General features: G+C 43.7%; 1 protein-coding gene across 1 annotated transcript; it reads right to left on the bottom strand.

Moving 5' to 3' along the window:
- Window positions 1-129: 129 nt before the first annotated feature.
- Window positions 130-15310, bottom strand: DUSP11 (dual specificity phosphatase 11). Its single transcript, XM_081017500.1, has 10 exons — window positions 15117-15310; window positions 12722-12797; window positions 10827-10958; window positions 9597-9720; window positions 8961-9021; window positions 6096-6142; window positions 5028-5103; window positions 2844-2969; window positions 2507-2551; window positions 130-1594 (listed from the first exon to the last, which is right to left on the bottom strand). The coding sequence occupies exons 1-10, from the start codon at window positions 15293-15295 to the stop codon at window positions 1339-1341; spliced, it is 1122 nt and encodes a 373-aa protein (XP_080873626.1). The 5' UTR covers window positions 15296-15310; the 3' UTR covers window positions 130-1338.
- Between the last annotated feature and the right edge of the window lie 121 nt (window positions 15311-15431).

Below are 15431 nucleotides of genomic sequence, written 5' to 3'. Positions count from 1 at the left end.
AGGACCAACCAAAATGTCACTGAACAATGAGCACCGGAAATGTCTTCATCCAGTACATAACTAATACTATGGAATTCACTTTCAGAAGAGGTGGCGGTAGCTCCCACCCTAGCTTTGATAGGAGACAGATTCATGGAGGATACAGCTATTATTTATTTAGAATACAGCACAGCATTTATGTTCTGCTCCATAGCCCCAAGAGGCTCTCACTGCAGCTTACAAAAGATTTGCACACGACAATTAAATTTGAGGGTAGTATCAGGAGCAGATACTCCACCCCCACGGCATAATAATACAGTATATGTGAAATATCAACTCCAATAGATGCAAATGAGACATCTGTTATGTAATAGAAGGCAAAAGAAAACAAAAACCCAAGATTAGAAAATTCCCAAACCTGGTACAGTAACCCCTCACTTTACACACATTTGACCTGCACAGTTTCAGCCAAACATGGTTGAAGGTGAGCTTGTTGAAACAGCAACAAGTCAATTGGGCAACTCAAGTCTGAAGCAAGGCAGAAAGTTTAAAAGCTTTTTTTTGCGCCAGATCCATTTGGGGTTACCAGGTGTGCAAAGAGCTCTTTAAAAAATCATGCCCTATACATGATGTCGGTGATTGGACATGATCCTTGGAACCAAACCCATGTATAAAACGCGGGATTACTGTAAGTTTCATTATAGGGTAGCGCTGGTTCTACATGGTCCAGACCCACACAGCTTCAGTTACATATGAAAACACATTATGATTGGTGCAACTGACAGCATCCCTATAGGACTATAGGAAGAGTTCCCAGGTTACGGAGAAAGCAGCAACTAGTTCATTGAATCTGGTTGCAAACTGGAGTTGAACTGATTTATGAGCCAGAAATCCATTTTTAAAGGACCAGGTCCATTTTCCTCTTGGGAGGGTCATGTCAAGAGCAGGGGAAAGTAATCTTTATTTAACACACATTTTGAGGTCAGTTTCCTAACATTTGTGGAAGCAGCTTCTGCACTGAGGAGCCTTATAACTCCCAAACATGACTTTAATAAGAGACATTTCAGGAGACCAGCTAATAAGCGATTATCAATTATGAATTCATTTAATGGCTGGAATGGCTACATCTTGCTGGTAAGCAATCACAAAATGAAAACTACACAGCATTGGTGTGATGTAGTACAAAGTGGTCCTGCCCTGGAACCACAGAGTGAAGGTGAGTAATAAATAAACAATAATAACTGTAACCTGTTGGGTCTCATCTGCTGGCTAAATCGCGAGGCAATAATTCATTTACGGTATGTTGATTAGTATGAGATTGTGTCCTCCTTGCCTGTTAGGTTTCCATCAACAGAGTTTTCAACGGTCCCGTCTGACAATTTTATATCGTCCTTGTTGCTGTGGATAGTGAGGACTCTGCACTGGAAAATGAGGCCCCGCATGTCCTTGCAATTGTTGCTGGTAAGATGAATAGTGTAGCCCCGGGCTGGACCTAACAGAGTAATCCAATCCTTGGTGAGTGATGTCAGCTGTAGGGAGGTACTGAGGATGGTAAACAGACTGACCACTGTCATAACAGTTGATGAGGTTTCTGTGATTGGTATGATAGGGTTTTCTGAAAGAGAAAGCACCAAATTTCAGAGCAGAGCCAAGTGGTATTGAAGAGCCTGCACCGCAACACTCCAACCCATGCTGTAATCGGAGCCTTCTAAGTCTGCTTCTTAAAACTTAGGCTATTGAGAGAGTATTGAGAGCTGAGCTGGGTGCAAGTACACCAAGGCAGAGAGATTGGAGCAACACTAAAGCAGAGAAGCTTTCAGCTGTAATTCTGAGTCTGGTACAGGCAGCTGCTTTATCAACCAATGCCGAGCGGAAAGAAAAGCCAGTTTGCTAGTCTTAAAGGTGTCACAAGACTGTTGCTTTTGGTTCAAAAGGATAAGATGGCCCCCCGCTGGAACCAGCTGCTAGGAGGAGCTCCTCATTGTCAGTGATCAATTTCAGATGTCTTTACCCCAGAACAAAACCATTCCTCCGCACTGCCTCAGGGAAAACTATACCTGTGCAAATAAAGTACTGTAGCTTGTAGGAAAGGAGCCAATTCATTACTCCCTGCCTACTTTATTTAGACAAAAAGCATCTACTGTTAGTGCAGCAGTTCAGTTTTCATATCTTGCAGAATTTTGCATTTCTTTAACTAGCACAGCAGATATAAAATCGTGTTCAGTTGATACACTGCCATTAACAATTGAAAAGTAGACCAGACAGCAATTTAGGCAAGGTTAAGTGTATTCTGGGCATTCCAAAGTTCTGCAACACAAGGACAAAATCCAGCATTTCATGTAGATACATATTCTAGGAAGCCCATCTTTTAGAAACAGCTTATACAAATTAAGCCGACCTATTCCAATTTTATTTGCACGTTTTATTCTGAGGATAGAAATGTCATTTTTTGTCCTGCGGAACATGAACTGCCCTTGACTAGACACAACATGTGTTCAGAAGTTCCCTGGAAGCCCCACTTTCTTACCTCTGTGGGTTTTGTCCACCCCTTCCTCTCCTTGGTGGGAAGTGCCTGTAAAAGAAAGAATGAGAAAGACTGCAAGAACGGTATGGTTCAAGTGCCCAAACCCAAGTGCATAAGCCTAAGGGCAAAGTTGCTTTCCGCATTCCTGCAAGGCAACCCTGGCTTTAAGGCATATTACTTAGGAGCGGAAGAGACAGCTGCTCATCAAGGGTAGCCTTTGAACCATGTAAATGGCAGGATTCAATCATTTCCCTCAACAGTAGCAGGGTGTCCCTATTCTACGCATAAAGTTCCATTTTCACTTGACCATACTGGATGTCTAGAAAGCAAAAAATGAGACCTTGGTGTTTCCAGTGGGAACTGCTGCAAATGTTGCTGGCTGTATGTTGCTTCAAATGCAGGGTTTCCAACAGGGCCATAGTACCCTTTCATCCAACCACGTCCTGAAGCAGCCATATGATGATTCCTTTAAAAAGAGTTTTTTAATGTTAGTAAGGAAAAGTATTGTTTTCATAGGGGTATATTCTTATTATTTATTAAAGGTCTATACCGCCCTTTATACCAAGGATCAAATATAAAATATAAAAACACAAAAATATGTATCATAGTAACAAACAAAAACAATACACCCAAACAGACAGTTTAAAAGGCCAAACAATTAGCCAAAGGCTTGGGAGAAGAGGAATGTTTTTGCCTGGTGCCTAAATATATGTGACGAAGGCGTCAGGTGAGCCACCACAGAAAGGGTCCCATGAAGAAGGGACTCAGATGATGATTGCAGGGTCTGTTCATATGGGGAGAGGCAGTCATTGTGGTCCTGTTTATTTATAGGTTGCTAGTTCACAGAAAATATATTGAAGTGGTTTACAATGAAAATACCGTATTTTTCGCCCTATAGGACGCACTTTTTCCCCTCCAAAAATGAAGGGGAAATGTGTGTGCGTCCTATGGGGCGAATGCAGGCTTTCGCTGAAGCCTGGAAAGCGAGAGGGGTCGGTGCGCACCCAAGGTTTGCGGACAGCAGTCTGCAGCCCGAAACCCGGGGAGCGTAGCGGAGCGCACCCCGGGCTTCGGGCAGCTCTCCGCAAGCCTTGGGAGCCCAGCGGGACTTCCTGCCGGGCTCCCAAGGCTTGCGGATAGCAGCCTGTTCTGGGGGCTGGGGTCGGGGGAAGCTCGGGCTTCCCCCACCCCAGCCCCGCGCCTGGGGGGGAAATAAATTTTTCTTTCTTTATTCCCCCCCCCCCCAAAAAAAAAACTAGGTGCGGTAGCCAGCAATAACATGCTTTCATTCAGGATATTACATTCCACGTCTATTCCTCTCTCAGCATTCTGCCACTGAGGATGCTCAGTCTTCACTGGGCTGTTTTGAGTCATCCCCCTCATACAGGTCTTTCTGCCTTCTAAATGTTTTCTGTATTTCTGAAATTCCTGGGGTTCTCTCATACATGTGAATACTTTAACTGCTTGTGTGGATAGGGTCAATTTGACTATTTTAAGTATTGGCACTTAAGAAAATGACTTTACTAGTACACAGGGCTATTTGTGGTGTAAAGTTATGAAAAAGGGATCTCTAAAACAGTTATGGGGAAACAAGAAATGCTTTCAAACAGGTTTCCAACTGCCCCTTTAGGGGACACGGGTGGCACTGTGGTCTAAACCACCAAGCCTCTTGGGCTTGCCGATCGTAAGGTTGGCAGTTTGAATCTGCACGACGGGGTGAGCTCCTGTAGCTTGTCCCAGCTCCTGCCAACCCAGCAGTTCAAAAGCATGCCTGTGCAAGTAGATTTATAGGTGCCTCTGCTGTGGGAAGGTAAATGGTGTTTCCATGCGCTCTGGCACATGTCATGGTGTCCTGTTTCGCCAGAAGGGGTTTAGTCATGTTGGCCACATGCCCCGGAAAAGCTGTCTGTGAAGAAATGCCTAAAAGTGCAGATGAGCACTGTACCCCACAGTTGAATCTGACTGGATTTAACCCTCCATGGGTCATTTACCTTTACCTTTTTACCCTGTTTCTTTTATTTAGAAAACTAAAATCCTGCCTTTCATCGTAAGACTGCAGGGTGGATTACAGTACCTAAAAATGGCTAATGTCAAAGACAGTAAAACTTCAACAATCCTCTGTGTTAGAAGGCCTTCAGATGACATTCTCAGTATGGCCTTCTGGGATTGGGAAGGTTTTTAAGGGGCGTGTCCTCCTTTCCTCTGCCCATTACAAATGTGTCCTTTTTGACTTCCTCTGCAGCACACTGTGTCTGTTCTCTTCTAAACTCCTCTGTTAAAATACCTGCCCTGTGTCTGTGGCACAAGACAAGAGAAATTGTTGATTTGCAAAGGGATCCAAATTCAGGGCCTGTAGGGCTTTTGATCTGAGGGTCCTACAATCCCAATAGTTCCCTGAACAAGCACTCCGATGGAAAAATTAGTGGCAGATGCTACAACAGAACCTTTTCCTGCAGCTAATTCCTGCTTCTTCCAAGCAAAAGCAATATTTAAATAAAGCAAGAGGAACAGAAAAATTACTTGCCTTCTTCCAGATCCTCCCCTAAGGGCTTCAATGTAGTTCTTCCTTTCTATTGAGTGCCCCCTGCACCTGTTAAACACTAATAGAGAAAGCAAGGTTTACAGTGCAATTCTATGCACATTTACTTTGAAGTAAGCCCAATCACACACAAGATTTGGTGGCAACAGTTATTTCTATAAAAAGACCCCATTCCTCCCATCAAGTCACTTTAAGCATAAGCAGCACCACATCAGGCTATTACTTGCCAATATTCAAATACTTAAAGAATGTTCCCACATGCACAAAAGCTGTGGCTTTCAAAGCGGATTCCAGGGAGTCCAGTGATTTCCCCAATGAAACAATCAATAGTAGTTGCAATGGAGTGCTGGGTCTGTGTTCTAGGTGCATTCTAGATTTGCTCAGGGCAATGGGACTCCCAATAGACCTAGCCAGCACTCTTACGTACCCAGGAAAATGTCCCTGAATCCTCAGCCAAGGGTTGAGGTTCTGGGAGAAATGTACATCAGTTCCTTGGTAGATGACTGGATTCAGAAATGGTTTCCTGAAAGCAGGATGCCTGAGAACTACTGTATTATCGTAATTAATCCAACGATCAGATATCGCTATACTACAGATTGGAAAATGCAGATGGCCAGATGCACTGAGAGAAATGTGGCTTGCCTAAGGCCACTTTAAAAGTTTGTGGCTGAAATGAAACCTGACTTTCCAGCTCACTTATGGCATCAGCTCTCAATCCATTTTTAATGCCACAATGTTCACGTTCCAAGTGAAACAAGGAAGAAACAAAACAGGTCATATGAGACGGGACCTGTGGAAAACTTGGGAAGAGTGTATCAGTCCCTACCAGCATACAGTATCTGTTTAACTCAATGCAATATAAATTCTACATGTGTCCTTCTAGTAAAGTCTCAATGTCAAGAGGAGAGCTGTGGGTATCTACTACTTAAGCTCTAGTTTAACACAGACTTATGTTGAACCGGTTTCCAACCTGAAGTTAATGAGGCAGCTTTGGGGTGTGGTGGGGGAAACAATCAAATGCCCCAACTCAACAAAAAAGGACGCAATGCTTACATTCTATTGCCATGTTTGGATCCATTCCTTCAACATCAATTAGGTACCTTAAGAGAACAGCAAGATTTTTAGCTATAGAAAAATGAGCATTTAGAACAGAAGTCAATGATAGAAAGTTTGAAGGCAACAGGCTGTATGTAATTTCTTTAAAAACAATAAACCTGTATTTCTCTAGAAATACTAGCATGCTAATACCTAAGATTACTGCCCTGCACTTTGGACCAACAGATAATAATAGAAGGGGGAAAGGCCCAGAACTGCCTATAAAAGGCACCACCTATATACCCGAGAGTTGTATTATTCATCACTTCAGACTACATATCTGGGTTTTTTGTAAGATTTACACCAACTATGTTGGTTTGATCACCCAAACGGTGTGGTATTAGAGCTTACTAAGATTTAAAACTATCTATGGATGCTAGATTTATAGAATTCAAACTTATTTCATTAGATTTATACCTGTTGTTCCTCTTGAAAGGAAGCTCAGGATAGCCAACAACATTCAAAATACTGCACATAATGGAACAGTTAAAACATCACTCAAAACAGAATTAAAAGACAGCAGTGTTTTAGGAACCTACACCATGCTGTCTGCTGTGTTCTATTTTAAAGTGCTGTAAAAGCTATGAGTTGTAGTCAGTTATCTTTTACTAGAGTACACCCACTGAAATTAATAAACCCAAGTTAGCCATGGCCATTAATTTCAGGGAACTAGGCAGAGGGCCTTCTTGGTGGTGGCGCCTGCCCTGTGGAATGCCCTCCCATCAGATGTCAAGGCAATAAGCTACTATCTCACTTTTAAAAGACATCTGAAGGCAGCCCTGTTTAGGGAAGTTTTTAATTTTTAATGTTGTATTGTGTTTTTAATATCTGGTTGGAAGCCACCCAGAGTGACTGGGGAGGCCCAGCCAGATGGGCGGGGTATAAATAAATTATTATTATTATTATTATTATTATTATTATTATTATTATTATTAAACTCTAAGTAAAAGTTAGTTTAATCCCATCTCATAATTATTCTGAAGGAGTGTATTAATAAAGGGATAAATGAAGGGTATTCTGAATCTATGTTTTGGGGTCAGCTGGGAAGTCTCCATGGTCTCCTGGCCAGCTTAAAAAAACCTAAAATTGAGATAAACCCTGTTGGATAACAGTGACAGCATGGCTAAATCCACAAAACCATACTAAGAAATAAAATATCACCTCACTCTTAGAAGTATAATTATGTAGGACAGTTTCTCCAACCTTTTCAAACTCAGAACATACCTTTAATTCCAAGTTGCAACTTAGGCAAATTTGATAAATATAGAATATGGGCCCTTTGGCCATCTCTCCTTTTATCTCTTCTTAAAACTATTAAAACTACATGGAAATAATCGGACTGCTAACATGACCCATCTTTGGTTAAGCTATGATCCAGCTTCACGTCACAACCCACCAGCTTAACTGACTAATGCATGGAAGACAGCCCTTTTATATAAACATGTAAACAAATGAACACTTCTATCCAGGAGGATTTGTTCAATTTACTGAAGCAAGAACCCTTGTGGCAGATACTCAATTACCGTAATTTTCGCTCCAAAACACGCACTTTTTTGCTCCTAGAAAGTAAGGGAAAATGCCTGTGCGTGTTACGGAGCGAATGCACGGATCGGAGCCATGGCTGCCGTCAGTCAAGCAAAGCGGGAGCCGCTTACACGCTCTACGAGGCTCTCACTTTGCTTGCTTTAAAGCGACCTGGAGCAGGGGAGGAGGGAGGGAAGGAGAGCCATGGCAGCAAAGCCGGCAGCAGCCGCTTACACGGGAGGAGGGACAGACGCTAAGCAAAAGTCCGTGCGCTCTCTAAACAGAGCAATGAGGCTGCAGAGGGACTGCAGGAAAGATAAAATTTAAGCAACCAGCAGCAAAATAAAACCAACCTCGAGCTCTGAGCCAGCGCAGTGAAAACCAGGAAGTAAAAAAAAAGGCTGGGGAGGGCATGAGGGAGAGGGGAAAACTTTGCAAATCCCGGCATCTCAGCTGGACGGAGCAGCTTGTTTTCAGGCAGGATAGATTTGAGCATTGTCTGGGTCCTAGTGCCCCTACTGCTTTTTTGTGCTCCATTCTATTGCTGCTGGTGGCTGCTTATCGTTCAGGCTGCAAGGAGGAGCGCTTTTACACAGCTAATGGCGAATCCCCTGCAATCCAAGTCCTCCTCACTTGCTCAAATCTATTCTGCCTCAAAACAAGGATCGGAAGGAAAAGGCTGCAAACTGTTAAATGGAAAAAACCCCAGGCACAGGGCAAATACCTTAAGTATACCTTTAAAGCAACAGTGCTCTTTCCCTCCCTCCTCCCCGCTCAGCTCGCGGAAAAGCTCCTTCTCCACGCTCCCCACGCGTGCTCCTTGTCCCTTGAGTTCTTTTCCTTCCCTCCCCACTTAAAACGTGGTTACAAAGCACGGATCCACATGGATCCTCAGGATTTTTGCACTGGGTCACCCCAAATTCACCATCAGATCACATAGCATTTCCATGGCTACAGCCTGCACCAAAAAACACACACGCACCCACTGTTTCATGGGGCCGCAATGGCGCAAAAACATGGTTACAAAGCATGGATCCACATGGATCCTCAGGATTTTTGCATTGGGCTACCCCAAACTCACTGTCAGATCACATGTCTGTGGCCACAGCATGAACCATAAAAATCATACATCCACTGTTTCATTTAGAATATTTTTTTCTTGTTTTCCTCCTCTAAAAACTACGTGCGTGTTATGGTCAGATGCGTGTTATAGAGCGAAAAATACGGTATTCATTTTTATAACATGTTCCAACTATCAAACTAGACTGCTGACCTGGATTTGTTTCAAGAGCAACTTACCTGCAAACAAGGTAACCAGTTCGATTCAACCCATGTGTGCAGTGAACTCCAATAAGCTTGTCTAGGGAAATTGGAAGCACAAACTGGTTTAACAAAGGCTCAGTTGCAGAGGCAACTTTATTCTTCATCAAGTTGCTTGTCAGGTACTGTCTGACATTTGCCACAATTGTTTGGAGATAATGATATTTATGGTCAAGTGTTAGATAAAAGTGTTAGATAATCTCTGCAGTGCACAAACACAGTTATACACAGCAACTCTGAAAAAGCAAATTCATGTAAAGTTTTACCATGCATCAGAAGCTAGAAAGAGTACCCTAGTGCTTCCATTCATAAAGAGCAGGAGCTTAGCTTCCAGGTTAGCTGCCAAGGGTAGATTGGCATGTTTCAAGAAGAGAACAATTCCTCCTCTCTCCCCTCCTTCCTCCCTTCCCCAATATCCACCTTTAAACTGCAAGCCGGTGGGGACAGGAACATGCCTGCTTCCACCATGTACATTTCCACCATGGCATGGTTCAGCCAGCCAACCAGCTAAAGCATCTATCCAACTAAAATAAAAAAAGAAATGCCACACAATCGGTAACGGCTACCTTCATAACTGCTCTGCTGTCTTAGATAAATCCATCAAATCATGCTCACCATTATGTTGATTCTCCATCAGGAACTTTTTAACAGCGCTTTTAAATTCAAACACTGTCTCATTATTTGGTACTTCTTGGCCAACAGTTACAATTTTGCAGTACTGCGTCGTGCCTAGGAGCTCCTGCAAGAACATATGAAACACAAATAGTTGCAATGTACACCAAATAAGCCAACCACACAGGACTATTCCCGGGTTTAAATGCAGAGAGTATTTTTTAAAATTGCAGCACACATCTCCATACTTTCAGCAATCACTTTCGCCCCAGGCAGCTCAGAATGGAATCCCATCACCCACCTAGTCTGACTAAAGTCAAGCTAGCAAACCAGTTAGAAATCCTCCCTGGGTCACAAAAGGATTTTTTTTTTTAATACTCCTTCTGTAGCCCTGCCCACTACCCTAAAGCAGGGGTGAGGAATCTTTTTGTCCAGTAGGTCAGATCTTTATCATTCCCTACCTCATGGGCCAACTTTGACATGTGGGTGATTAACCCAGATGTCAAAGTTAACCCACAGGGGTGAGGTGAGACTGTGACCAACCAGAACTGAACTTGATTCTCCTTTCTGCAGGATGTTGCGTATGACATCAGGTGTGGGATAGGCGGATGTGGTTTTAGGCAAACAGTGCAGTAAACCAAATTTAGTCCATGGGCTGCAAGTTTGCCACACCTGCCCTAAAGCCAACCACCATCTTCTGTAGGTCAGTTACTGGATCATACAGTGTTCTTGCAGGTCTGGAGACCATGATGCAAAGTCACAGGATACTCCTATAGCCTATAAGTCAGCTGTTCACATGACCGTATCATACAAATATAACCAAAACCAACTTGCTTTTTATAGCTTCCTAGAAAACAGCTATGGCCAGGATTTATTATAAACCCCACCCCTCTTTTCAGGCAGAAAACTCAGCCTGTTGTGATGTTGTTTGCAGAGGAATGAAAATCAGAGGAATATTTCTACTCATCTTGACAAGAAACCCCCCAGAGTGTCATATCTACTTGACATCTGAGCCCCTAAATACACACATTTTAAAAAGTCCACATGGCACTGCTTATAGCTACTGCATGCTGAAAAGGACCTTTAATTCATTTTTTCAAAGTTTCATTTCAGTTCTTAGCAGAACAATTTTTCAGCAAACAAGATTCTAGTGCTAACAACCAATTCCGCACTGAGAAAGCTACGAAAGACAGTATCTACCCTTTTCACATAAGTTTGGGAAACTGAACTTACCTCTGGCTCATAATAGCGGGTGGTGTATGTTAAGTCAATGACCAAGCCAAGTTCTTCTTTCTGTTCTGTAACCTGATTAATAAGGTCTAATGGAGAAAACCGTTCATTTGGAGCAAGTTTCCAATCAAAAGTCTGAAAAGAAAGTAGAGTATTCAACCAACAGTTATAGGTTGCTGTTAAACTCTAAGGGTAGTGTCTAACAAAGTAGCAAAAGGATTTCAGTTTGCACAATGAAATTTCCATTGCACAGGCAGAAATCCTTGCACAAATGGAACTACTTCACTGGATGCTGCATCTAGACTCCCTGACAAGCATCCAAAGGAGAGTACAACTGTATTTGGATAGTTTTATATTGATTAAGTTTACCACACATAGTATTAAAGCTATTTCAGCAGTCTAAGACACTCAAAATCTTACACCGGACTAAAATTACCAGAAATAATGGTAATCATAGTATCTTATGACCTGGTGTTTTTATGTGTGTGGGTTTTTTTTCTTTACAGTTTTAGGCCAGTCATAAGAACTGGGGTAGATTGAGGGCACAAGGAGAAGGAGACAACAGAGGACGAGATGGTTGGACAGTGTTCTCAAAGCTTCTAACATGAGTTTGACCAAACTGGGGGAGGCAGTGGAAGTCAGGCATGCCTGGCGTGCTCTGGTCCATGGGGTCACGAAGAGTCAGACATGACTAAACAACCAAACAACAACAACAAGAACTGGGATGTTTATCCTTGCAGCTGGGAACTGGAAAGGCTAGATAAACTAAATTAGACTATTACAAAGAGAACCTTAGATACAATTACCGTATATACTAGTCGCAGGGGTCAGCAACCTTTTTCAGCCGTAGGCCGGTCCACTGTCCCTCAGGCCATGTGGTGGGCCAGACTATTTTTTTTTTGGGGGGGGGGACACAAATTCCTATGCCCCACAAATAACCCAGAGATGCATTTTAAATAAAAGCACACATTCTACTCATGTAAAAACACCAGGCAGGCCCCACAAATAACCCAGAGATGCATTTTAAATAAAAGGACACATTCTACTCATGTAAAAAACACACTGATTCCTAGACTGTCCATGGGCCGGATTGAGAAGGCGATTGGGCCGCATCCGGCCCACGGGCCTTAGGTTGCCTACCCCTGCACTAGTGGTTCCCAAAGTAGCCAGTTGTGCACCTGGGGTTGCAGTTATTACATAAGGTGGAGCTAAGAGGCAAGGGGGAAGCAAGGGAGCAAAGGAGGTGTGAATTACCATCAAAATAGGCTTGCCATATTTCGAACAGTGAAAATCCGGACAGAAAAGTTGTTGAGTTCTTTTGGCAAAGTTTTTTTTTGGGGGGGGGGGGAGGCAAAGTGGTTGGAGCTATTTTGATGGATAAATAGCAAAAACAGCACTGCTGACATGGGCTGCCATACGTCCGGATTTTCCTGGATATTTTTATTAATTTCCACCCGAACACTGCTGCCAACTGCACTATTCCAGATATGTCTGGGGAAATCTGGACATGTGCCAATCCTATATCAAACTATCACTGGATCAAGTTAATCAATTCTGCTGAATTTATTAAACTAAATGGTTTTAATTGATTTTGAATAAATGTGCAATTAATTGGCACTGTCTTGAAATTTATTGTGTTCCTATTTTCCTTGGTGGATCGTGCAAACCTCTATCCTGAATACTGCTTTTTATTGGCCAGGGGGCTCTGCAGATGTTTATGGAACTAAGGGACTAGTGACCCAAAAATATATGGGAACCACTGCTATACACTGAACTTTGCTCAGATGAAAACATGAGCTCTGGAATTTGGACTAAAGCACAATGCAAACAGACCAAGAGCAACCTTACATTTACATAACACATAGAGCCACCCCCAAAAAACTGCATGCCATACCTACCTTCTTAAGTGGAACTTTAAAAGCAATAAAGCGTGTTCCAGGTATTCTCTTTCCAAGAGGTATGTAATGAGTCCATCTAGAAGAGAAACCTTACACTTAAAAGTGAAGTGAAATGAAATTTACTACTTCTGTATAAATACGACGGAGAAAGCAGACACAATTCAACAGGAGAACAGGAGAAGATCTCTGTTCAGCGCAGGGATTTGCCCTTTTTGGTAACATTAAAACACCATTCACACTAACAGCATCTAAACGACAGCTATACACGCAAATGCTAGATCCCAATCTATTCTACTGTAAGACAACCATAAAATACAGCCTAGGATGGGAGGAAGGATATGCAGGCTTGACCCTCAAAAACTGGGGTCAACGAAACCCCTGTGCAAAATGAGGATTGCCCTGTATGCAGGTCTTGGGCTGCCCAGATGACAAGGCTCACTGGTGTGGTCCAGAGCAAAACACAGCATGCTATGTGTTTTTGTGTTTTTATACTGTCAACCGCCCTGGGATCTTCAGATGATGGGCAGTATATAAATTTAATTAGTAATAAAAATGACAACAATATACCCCTATGAAAGCAATACTTTTCCTAATTACTAACATTAAAAAAAACTTTTTAAAGGAATCATCATGTGGCTGCTTTGGGGTGTGATTGGATGACATGGCATTATGGCACTGTTGGAAATATTGGATTTCAAGTATGTACTGTGGTACCTCGGTTTAAGAACAGTCCTGTTTACGAACGATTCAGTATACGAACAAAGCAAAACTGGAAGTAGTGTCCCAGTTTGCAAACTTTACCTCGGTCTAAGAACAGAATCCGAATGGTGGAAGGGCACCAGCAGCGGGAGGCCTCATAAGGGAAAGCACACTTCAGTTTAAGAACGGGTTTGGTTTAAGAAAGGACTTCCTGAACGGATTAAGTTTGTAAACTGAGGTACCACTGTACCTACATACAGTCAGCATTTGCAAAATTCCCATTGGAAACACCAAGTTCTTGTTTTTAATTTTTATTTTTAGGTGCCCAGTATGGGTGGCGGGTGGCGCTGTGGGTTAAACCACAGAGCCTAGGGCTTGGCGATCAGCAGGTCATCGGTTCGAATCCCTGCGATGGGGTGAGCTCCCGTTGCTCGCTCCCAGCTCCTGCCAACCTAGCAGTTTGAAAGCACATCAAAGTGCAAGTAGATAAACAGGTAAACAGCGTTTCCATGCGCTGTTCTGGTTCGCCAGAAGCGGCTTAGTCATGCTGGCCACATGACCTGGAAGCTGTCTGTGGACAAATGCCAGCTCCCTTGTTCTACAGAGCATGATGAACGCACAACTCCAGAGTCGTCCGCGACTGGACCTAACGGTCAGGGGTCCCTTTACCTTTATGGTCAAGTGACAATGAAACTTTATGGGCAGGATAGGGGCACCCTGCTACTGTTGGGAGAAATGGTTGACTCCTGCCATATACAGTGGTACCTCGGGTTAAGAACTTAATTCGTTCTGCAGGTCCGTTCTTAACCTGAAACTGTTCTTAACCTGAAGCACCACTTTAGCTAATGGGGCCTCCTGCTGCTGTCGCGCCGCTGGAGCACGATTTCTGTTCTCATCCTGAAGTAAAGTTCATAACCCGAGGTACTATTTCTGGGTTAGCGGAAGCGTCTGTAACCTGAAGCGTATATAACCCGAGATACCACTGTATATGGTCCAAAGGCCATACGTGATGCAGAAAACATTCCTCTACTCCCTGGCCTTTGGCTAATTAAACAATCTATGGCCTTTTATATTGTGTATGGGGGGGGGGAGTTATTGGTTTTGTTTCGTGTTATGTTCCTTGTTTTGTTATGTGTTTTTGTGTTGTAAACCACCCTGTCATCCTCGGATCATAGCTGTCAAGCGCCCCTTATTTGGCAGGACAGTCCCTTATTCCAGTGCCATGTCCCGCTGCTGTCCCTTATTGATAATGTCCCTTAAATAAGCTACTGAAGGTAATGGGGCCCTTTCTATGTCCAGCTTGCTTCGTCAACAACAAACTGTTGCTGTTTTTTTGTGTTGAATATATGCTATATGGTAATTTATGGACCTAATAGGTATCTAAAGCCATTTCCATGCAACAAAATATGTATTTTATAAAATTGTTGATCCCTTATCTTGGCTGCTGATCCCTTATTTTCGAGGCTGCTGGTCCCTTATTTTCAAATCTGTAAGTTGACAGCTATGCCTCGGATGAAGAGCGGTATATAACAGGCATACATACATACATACAAGCTCCCACGAGCCTCCCACGCGAGGGGCTGACCAAGACGGAGGGAGAGGTTCTCACACCAGCTCCAGCGCCTCACTACAACGGGGCGCGGGAGGGCCTGTCCGGGGCTCCCCGTCCACCCCGGGCGAGGCAGGTACCGCTCACCTGTCCGGGACTCCGTTCTTACTCTTCTTCCCCATGGCTCTGAGGCCCCCAAAGGTTTCGCTCTCCACGCCGAGCCACCCGCTACCGGGCCGGGAAGCTGCAGTTGCTCCTGCAGCACTTCCGGTTCCCACGCCCGGCACGAAAAGCAACGACGAGCCCCGGCGCTCGAATGACGTCATCCCCGCGGGCCGTCGAGAAGGGTGTCCCCCGCCCGACGCCCGCCTCCAGCAGCGGCCCCTGCAGGCTGGTTAGGAGAACTGCGCCTTTCCCTCTCCGCCGGGTGTATCAATGTGTGAATGGTGCTCGTGCGCAGGA

The sequence above is a fragment of the Podarcis pityusensis genome (genome assembly GCF_964106645.2).
Source record: "Podarcis pityusensis genome assembly, chromosome: 8".
Classification (NCBI taxonomy): Eukaryota; Metazoa; Chordata; class Lepidosauria; order Squamata; family Lacertidae; genus Podarcis; species Podarcis pityusensis.
The sequence above is the reverse complement of the archived record's forward strand: the minus strand, read 5'-3'. Positions and strand labels throughout refer to the sequence as shown.

Excerpts from the sequence above, each read along its gene's own strand:
- DUSP11 (XM_081017500.1), bottom strand. The coding sequence starts at position 15,295 with ATGACGTCATTCGAGCGCCGGGGCTCGTCGTTGCTTTTCGTGCCGGGC. Across the intron at positions 9,721-10,826 it reads CCCGCTATTATGAGCCAGAG|GAGCTCCTAGGCACGACGCA; the intron begins GTAAGTTCAGTT and ends ATGTTCTTGCAG. Across the intron at positions 2,970-5,027 it reads AGGGGAGGATCTGGAAGAAG|GAATCATCATATGGCTGCTT; the intron begins GCAAGTAATTTT and ends CTCTTTTTAAAG.